The sequence below is a fragment of the Colossoma macropomum genome, unplaced genomic scaffold, assembly GCF_904425465.1.
Source record: "Colossoma macropomum unplaced genomic scaffold, Colossoma_macropomum, whole genome shotgun sequence".
NCBI lineage: Eukaryota > Metazoa > Chordata > Actinopteri > Characiformes > Serrasalmidae > Colossoma > Colossoma macropomum.
Window position 1 is genome coordinate 2,109,550 of NW_023494793.1, and position 9,227 is coordinate 2,118,776.

A 9,227-nucleotide genomic window follows, 5' to 3' on the forward strand; every position below is an offset into this window, starting at 1 on the left:
GACATAATTTGAAAATATCTGTTGTCCTTTACATTGTATATAAATTTCATGATGAATGGACCAAAAGAAACGACCCAAAATGACTTGGAAAAATGTCTGGTTCCATTGACTTACATTAAAAGTAAAGTATGTTTTTTCCTTCTCCTGTAAAGTTACCATTTTGGAGATATGAGGTTTTCATCCGACAACAGCGACATAAAGGTGTGATGTTTGAGTGTCCACATACTTTTGGCCACATAGTGCATTTTAAAGTTGTTTAGACTGCAATCTACAGCCAGCCAGACAGAGTAGTGCGTGTGAGCTAACTAGCCGTGTTCCCAGTGGACAGTGTTCAGGTACTGGCCGTTATCTGAATCTGGGGTATTTTCATTGAGCTCGTCATGTTCGCTCTGGATCCTTGAGCCACAAGGCCACAGTGGGTAAAGTGATGCTGTTGTTTCATCTGTGAGGTAACCGCTCCGTGTCCTTGCCTCAAACACAGCTATAAAGAGCCCGAGGCCCCCCAGGTTCCTCATAAATCCCTTCCTCGCCTCGTTCAGTCCACATCAGTGACCAGATTCCTTCAGTGTATTTAGCACAGCTGGACAATGCTGCCCGCAACTTTCAAACTGTGCGCCGGCATCTCCTACAAGCACATGAGGAACATGACAGGTAAGGAGAAGATCACCTTTACTCAGTGTTTATTAGGCCGCTGAAATGATTTTTGGGAAAATGTAATATATCTTAATGTAAACATTCATTTGCATTGAAATACGCCTTTATAAACTCATAGCAATGTTTAGGTCTGTAAGCGGTTTGAAGGTTTTATACATTTTTATAGCTTATAATAATGAATATTTGTGTTTTTGGTGCTGCTGCAACCTTGCAGTTGCCCTCTGGGTTAATACATTCATAAATTGGTAATTAATAAATGACTGTATGTATTAATTCAACTCAGTGACGTAATTTTTTATCTTTTCCCATTGCAAAAAAATGAATAGGTCCCTCAAGACAAAATTTCAATGAATAAAAAATGACACTGTAATTTATGTTGCTATGTGTTATTCGTAAGTGAAGTTATGTATTATGAAGGTTAGATTAATACAGTTAGAGGAGCACAGGTTTGGTTCCTGACTTGCTCGCTGATCTTCAGCCACTGTATGGATTTGTTCAGTTCCATCAGCAGCACCTGATTTACTTTAATAAAGACCTGATTAGATAAAACATGTATTGGATGGTGGCTGTCAAATCACAGTTGGTTTATTTGTATTTATTCTAATCTTAGTGAACAAATAAACACTCACTGTCCAGATTAATGGCTTAACAGATCATTTTCTCAGATGCTTAAGACTATTGCACAGTAGTGTATCACTCCATTTTTGTCATTTTTCAGTTTTTGACATAATTTAAAAATGCCTGTCGACCTTTACATTGTCTGTAAATTTCATGATGAATGGACCAAAAGAAACGGCCCAAAATGACTTGGAAAAAATTCTGGTTCCATTGACTTACATTAAAAGTAAAGCACGTTTTTTCCTTCTCCTGTAAAGTTACCATTTTGGAGATATTGGAGATATATACGAGGTTTTCTTCTGACAACAGCAAAATATTATATTATCATTTATTTACAATAAGAATTGATTCCAAACTGTATGAATGTATCATGTGACACCAAATTGCCCACCTAAGTAACTAACTGACTAACCCATCCGGGAAGTATGACAGTACTGTAATCAGCTCAGTCACTTCAACACTCCAGTGTAAATAATCATCCATTCACTCTTCAGTATTTTCAATACTTGGACAAGTGAAGCTGCTTTTTATCAGCCTGAATGGAAACTACACATGTAAGTATGCAGGAGGGGTTTTGTTTACATATTAATGGGTGAAGCTGCATGGTGCCCTAGTTTAGTTCATCCTTAGTGCCGCTAGCTGGGATGGTTCAACTGACAGGTCAGGTCCGGTCAGGCTACTGGCCGGAAAATCTCCCAGTACTCCCAGTGGGCAGTCTAAGTCTGGAGAAGCCCTAAAAAAATATATGAGGGCGTTGGTTGCCACAGGGCCCCGTCCACCATGGGCCTTAGTGCAACTGCCACCCCCAGTTATGCCCCATGTGCAATATATACCCCCTGATATTCACTGGCTGCTTGTTCAAATTTTCCCGTTCCACCTTAAAAAGGCGCAGCAGTTCAGAATGTAACCATTTAAGGTGGAATGGGAAAAGTCTAACAAAAAGCTGGTGAATGTCCTCAGAGAAAAGTTACCAGCATTAAAATAATAATTAGGATAATCTGAGAGCCGAAATCAGCTGATCAGGGGGTATTAAGCTTAGTCTGTACTGGATCAGCCTGAGTGCAGTACGTTTGTAGATCTTTTCAAATCAAGCTAAAGGAAAGATCTACTGTGTTTCAGTGAGCATCAGATGAAGAACAGAGAACTGCAGGGAAACCTGCTGATTTTGTTTTGTCTTCTGTTCATCTGCCCTCAGTCTGAACATGGAAATGTACACTGACAAAGCCTGATTAAGGAGGCTGCCAGTCTAATGACGTGAACTCAGTGCGCAGTAGCTTCAGCTCACATGTAGCAATATTCATATTTCACCTCTTTAACGACCTCGTAATTCAGAGGATCCAGTGGTGTTAGAGAGAAGAATGTTCACAGGACAAAACGGGTTCTGAACATTTTTATTTAACACAGAGGCGATTTTTCAAAAACCCTATTCATTCTGGTCATAGAGAAATGGAGCTCAGACCCGGAGTTCCTAATATGGGCATAAAGCATGGCGCCGACTACAAAATGACCACACGACTACAGAAGTCCATGCTGGCTGGCTACTCCAGCATTGACTGGCTGCTAACTCACTCGCCATAGCGGCTCTGATGCTTCAATGGCAGTAAAATGTTTGTTTTATCAGCTGTTCTTCTGTAGAGTCTCTGTTCTAGTGCGGTTCTGCGCTCTTCCTCACATCAACTGAGATCTTCCTCGTCTCCTCTTCTGTCTTCAGTGTGAGAAATGAGGAACAGTCACTCTTCACTCCAAACTCTTGGGAAACTGGGCGAGTTTTCAGATTTACAGATCTGCTGCAGCTCATTGCAAAGTTTTTCAGAGGAATCTGGCAGAGTTACAGTTTCTAGGCTGTGAAAGACCAACTGGGTGAACCAGTCTGCTACAGCGCCACCCTGAGGCAGAGCAGTGCTGCAGCTCTAGTTAGTTAAGAGCACCAGAGACAGAAGGTGATTGTGGGCGAAGCAGATAAACAGTCTGGATTTGAGCATGTTTTTCCTTAACAGACTGGAACGTCATAGTAGGTTTATTGTCAGGGACCCCCAGAATTTTGATTTTGAGACATTCAGGAGGTCCAAGAGGTCAATGAGGGGTTCTTGGACCCCCCAGCAGCCCCTGTATTTCACACCTTGGTTACGCTACTGATGTATCTCTCTATCTGTCTGTTTTTGATGTAGGTTTTTTGAAGATTTGTTCATTTAGGAAAGGAAATTTAAATTTGTTAATTTAATAAAGGCTAACTGGTGCATTTTAAGGTGTCTGTGTTTCACTGAATTCCTAATCTGACGCTCTGTATATTCGAACCTACGTGTATAGAATTAAATGAAATTAAAATGTCTTTGTTTGTTTGTAGGCCTCAGGAGGAACGCTATGATGGCCATTCACCACGAGCTGAGTAAGCTCTCTGAACCCGGCCCCAGCATGTGGGTCCAACACATCCGCCGTAGGAGCTCGCTGCTCAGTAAGACCCCCAGTCAAAAAGAGGAATGTGTTTAAATCAGCCTGTGGGCCGGTTTTACAGGTTTCTCAATGAGCTAAATAACTTAAGCCTACTTTTTGGACACACAGTGTATGTCAAATCCATAGATGACTGGTAGATTTGACAAAATTTGGCATGTCTGTGCCACACCGTGTCCTCTGAGCGTATTTGTGTGTGGTCGTCCACAGGCAGCAGGATTCAGGAGGAGACGCTGAGCGAATCTGAGCAGTGTTATGTCCAGCAGGGTCAGCTGGCCCTACAGAAGTCCGTCAGCATCCTGAGCGACCAGGACGGCTGGCAGACCGAGATCGAGACAGTACGTGTCACTCACTGACTGTATGTTTAATGTGGTGTGTAAAAGTTTGTGCACCCCTGGTCAAATTCCATACGTAGTTGATTTTCTGAGTGTAAATAAGTCACACGTCCTCAGCAGAGACACACTTCTGCTCACTGTAATGCACAATTACTCATGTTTGTTTACTGAATTTAACATACTGGCAGAAACGACACGCATAAAATGTAGCCTGCGCAACATTTAAGGCACATTTTATGTTTTATGTTTAATGTTTTCAAATAGGTTAAAGTCAACAAATACATGGAAATTGTGCACAAAAAATTGCAAAAAATGTCATATTTAATGTTGGACTCTGTAGAGGAATTTTTATCATTAAGAAAATGAGCAAAATGTATAAATTGACCAAACTGTTGTGTATAACCGTGTACCCGAATGGCCCACTCATAAACATAGTCCACGGTGCGACTTCAAAACGTTCCACTCTGTTTAATAATTCATAGTAGTTACTGAACAATTCATAATAGTTCTAAATAATTTACCCAGTTACTGAATAATTCATGGTAACTACTAATTTATTCATAGTAGATACTGAGTCATAAGTCTTAAGATCATTCATTGATTTATAAGCCTAGGATTTAAAGTGAACTGTGTACCCCACAGTCCACTCATAAACATAGTCAACGGTGTGACTTCAAAATGTTCCACTCTGTTTAATATGAGCTTTTATATGATGTAAAAATGTTCAAGGACAATAATTACGCTACACTGTTTTACCTACAATTATATGCACACAATTGGTTTCATTATTTTGGTATGGTTTATAATTATTTTAAAAAATACTCGGTATATTTTACACAGTAGTGGGCAAAACTAGCTTTTGGTGAGATTTTTACATTTAAAAAAATCCTGAGAATTTTATTTTGGTCAAAAATGAGTGCATACTTCAATGAATTTTATTATGAGCAATTATAAGTGATTATAACACTCCAAAATTGATGCAGCCATATTAACCACTTTAAGATCAGTGCATTTTACACCCTGAGCCCTTTTAAACCACTGCGTTTTCATATGATATCAAATGAAAACACCTTAAATCTAGTCAATATGTCTAATATTTCTCATTAAGAGATTGTAAGAATATTGTTGAACCTATTTCCATACATGTCTTGCGGGTCATGTGGGTTTATTTCGGGTTTTTGATGGAGGTCTGACCTGCTGTTTTGCTCTTTCTCTCTCAGTCCACAGGGGATAAAGTGCTGAGTAAGGTTCTGCCAGACGTTGGGAAGGTGTTTAAGCTGGAGGTCACTCTGGACCAGCAGTCTGAAGACCTGTACGAAGAGCTGGTGGACAGAATGGAGCAGATGGGGGAGTGGAACCCCAACGTCAAACAAGTGAAGGTGGGAGAAACTGAGTCAGTGATGCTGGATAAACTGCTATACTAATATCATAGATAGTTATTAAAGCTTTAACCACTTCAACCCCAGCCTTATTATTCACTTACTAATCTTAAAACATATTATTCAGAATCTATAACGAATTATTTAGTAACTTTTATAAATTATTCAGTACCTACTAGGAATTATTTAATATCTACTATGAATTATTCAGTATCCACTATGGTTTATTCAGTAACTACTAAGAATTATTCAGTAACTACTATGAATTATTTAGTGTCTACTATGAATTATTCAGTAACTACTATGCATTATTCAATGTCTATTATGAATTATTCAGTAACAACCATTAATTATTCAGTATCTACTATGAATTATTCAGTAACTACTATGAATTATTCAGTAACTACTATGAATTATTCAATGTCTACTAAAATGATTCAGTATCTACTGTGAATTATTCAGTATCTATTATGGTTATTCAGTAGTAGTTCAGCAGGTGTCTCTATCTCTCAGATTCTACAGAAGATCGGTCAGGACACCATGGTCACTCACGAGACGGCGGCGGAGACTCCGGGGAACGTGGTGGGTCCGCGGGACTTTGTGAGCGTCCGCTGTGTCAAACGGAGAGGCTCTGCCTGCTTCCTGGCCGGGATGTCCACCCAGCACCCCAGCATGCCTGAACAGAAGGGGTTTGTGAGGTGGGCCAAAGGCTTATGTAAACACCTAGTGAACATCTGTGTTAGATCATTGGTTCCTAATTAAAGTACAGGGACCTCCACGTTGCACATTGTTGTGATTTCCCTCGTGTAGCACACCTGATTCAACTCATTAACTCATTAACAAGCCGGGTCGGGTAGGAAAAACACAGGACCGTGCAGAGACTGGAGTCCTCAGGGCTGGAACTGGGAATCACTGTTAGATTGCCATGGATTTTTCAGAGAGTTTCAGTTCGACGTCCAGACGTGGAGCTTGATTAAATGCAGATCAGTCAATAAATACACTGTAAAGCCACTGGAAGAGAAATTAGCCCCTTAAGTCTGTAGGAGGGTCCACCCTTCAATGTCCCACTCTCATATCAACCAGATTCAATAAGAATTTTAATCAGATATTTGATATTTTCTGTGCTAAAATTCTACAGAGCTGTTCTACGCAGGTTGGTTTAGCTCAGATGTTCTCCAGTAGAACCTTTTCAGTGCCTGATGTGCCTCTAACAAAATGAACCCCAAAATCACAACCTCTAGAATTTGTAAGCTCTTCAGAATAAGCCAGCCATTGGAGTGTGGGTGTGGGTGTGTCCCTAGCCTAGGCACCCCCCCATCCCCGCCCCTTTTGATCTGATATCAAAATCCAGATGTCTGATCACTGACATTGTTTTCCACAAAAGGCAGTAAATATGAGACACTCAGAAGAGAGCGAGGGGAACAAAACGTCACCTCCAGTTTGTAACCTCAGGATATTGTTTTGAATGTTAATGTTTTCAATTTATCAATAATGTTTTGAACTTGTTACATTACAGATTAGTTTCATAGTAGACACTAAATAATTCACAGTAGATAGTGAATACTTTATAGTAGTTACTGAATAATTCATAGTAGATACTGAATAATTCATAGTGGATATTGAATAATTTGTAGTAGATACTGAATAATTCATAGTGGATACTGAATAAACCATAGTAGTTACTGAATAATTCATAGTAGACACTGAATAATAACTGAATAATACTTTTATTGAATAATTCATATTAGTTACTAAATATATAATAGTAGATTCTGAAATGTATAGTTGTTAATTAATAATTCAGTGTAGATCCTGTAATAATTCATAGTAGTTATTGAGTAATTCATAGTAGATACTAAACAATTTACAGTTGTTACTGAATAATTTATAGTAGTACTTCTGAATACATTTTATTGTACTGACTTAATAATTTATAGTGAATACTAAATAATCCATAATAGATGCTTAATAATTCATAGTAGATACTGAATAATTCATAGTAATTACTAATTTATTTACAGTAGATACTGAATAATTCATAGTAGATACTCATTAAAATGTCTTAAGATCATTATTTGATTACTAAGCCTGAGATTTAAGGTGATAACTGTTCACTCTTCTTTCTTAACCCCCTGTGTTCATGTGTTTCCTCTCTCAGGGCGGAGAACGGCCCCACCTGTATCGTGTTGAAGCCGAGCACAGACGATCCGAACAAGACAAAATTCACCTGGTTGCTCAGTTTAGACCTGAAGGTGAGACTGTATGAGGTTTTTTTACTTTCTATAATGGATCATGATGTATTGGGGCACTTTAACTATTAAACTATAGATGCTAATATTATTATTTTTTATATTTTACTTTCAATGTGTTGAAAATTGAATAGAGAAAATCTAAATATAAGGAAGAAAAAAGAAAACAGAACATAGAGGTAATGCAACGTCACCCCCTCCATTGTCCCGCCCCTTCATTTCCCCTTTTTTTCATCAATCATCTGTGTTTACTGCAAATTTCACAAGAATGACAAGTTTAGAACAGTTTCTGTCTTTAAAGAGATGAAAAAGTTAATGAATGAATGAATGAATATTGTGTCTTCTCTTCTTTATTCAGGGTTGGATCCCTAAGACAGTCATAAACAGGGTGCTCTCTCAGACGCAGGTGGATTTCGCTAATCATCTCCGACACAGAATGGCCTCCAGCAGCGGCATGGAGACGGCAATGGCCTGTTGACACCAAACACACAACGTTCAGAGTCTCACATTCACCCCACAGCCAATGGCAGTTTCCTATCAGACACACAAACTCCACCCACTTGTTGCAGTCAATTCCTTTCTCAAAAGCATTATAGTTAAACGATGTCATGGCCTCTATGCTAGTCTAGTTAGCAGGGCTGCACAATATAGACAAAATACCATACTGGGATATATGCTAATTGTTATGAAAATGGCAAATTGCATTGATATAGTGCACATTATGGACAAAATGTGATATTACAATGTTAATTGTTTTTAAAATCCCAAATTGTGATTATTTACTGCATGACATGAACAGAATATCATACTGCAATAAAATTGTGATGAAAATACCATATTGCAATGTAAACGTTATTAAAATACCACATTGAGATTACATGCTGCATGATATGGATAAAATATCATACTTTGGTATAATTGCAAGTAAAATATCATATTTTCATTTTATAGCTGCATATATTGTCATACGCTGTACAATATTCCAGAGTACATTAGTAGAGTCTTGATGTCACATGGTAAAAAAAATTGGCTTTTATTATTTTAAACCAAAATTATTTGTGTGCTGGATTAAGGGAATGCATGATTCATCAAAACTCCCACAGAAACAGCTGTGGTTGGTCAGGATGCTCACAGGAGTGATTGGACAAAGGAGTGATTGGACAAAGGTCAATATTGTAGACTTTTACAGTATCAATATAATATCATGATAACAATTAGCCAACAATATGTTGTGCAGCCCTGGTGTTTACATAATCTGAGATAGTCTTGAGGTGCTTGATAGGTGCCTAAATTGTAGAATACATCTGAAAACAGCTCTGTTAACGTCCTGAATTCAGTGCGTTTGTACGTTTGCTGAGCACATTGTCTTGTATCTGAAGTGAGATGGCTTAAAACATATTCCTTAACTCTGCATAATACACCCCCAGTACAAATGGAGATGTTGGAAGTGAGGTAAATTAAAGCATTCAGTCATTTTAACACCTACTTCTGCTGTAAAACACACAAACTGTGACTAGTTTCTGTATGTATGTAAAAATGGATAT

General features: G+C 38.4%; 1 protein-coding gene across 1 annotated transcript; it reads left to right on the forward strand.

Annotated features, from left to right (window-relative positions):
* Positions 1-520: 520 nt before the first annotated feature.
* On the forward strand, positions 521-9,196 carry star (steroidogenic acute regulatory protein). Its single transcript, XM_036578193.1, has 7 exons — positions 521-651; positions 3,617-3,724; positions 3,931-4,058; positions 5,276-5,434; positions 5,948-6,132; positions 7,593-7,686; positions 8,042-9,196. The coding sequence occupies exons 1-7, from the start codon at positions 588-590 to the stop codon at positions 8,159-8,161; spliced, it is 858 nt and encodes a 285-aa protein (XP_036434086.1). The 5' UTR covers positions 521-587; the 3' UTR covers positions 8,162-9,196.
* The last annotated feature ends 31 nt before the right edge of the window (positions 9,197-9,227 follow it).

Bases quoted from the DNA above. Each gene is read 5' to 3' on its own strand.
- star (XM_036578193.1), top strand. From the start codon at position 588: ATGCTGCCCGCAACTTTCAAACTGTGCGCCGGCATCTCCTACAAGCAC. The intron at 4,059-5,275 runs GTACGTGTCACT...TTTCTCTCTCAG, and splicing joins GGCAGACCGAGATCGAGACA to TCCACAGGGGATAAAGTGCT. The intron at 5,435-5,947 runs GTGGGAGAAACT...TCTATCTCTCAG, and splicing joins CCAACGTCAAACAAGTGAAG to ATTCTACAGAAGATCGGTCA.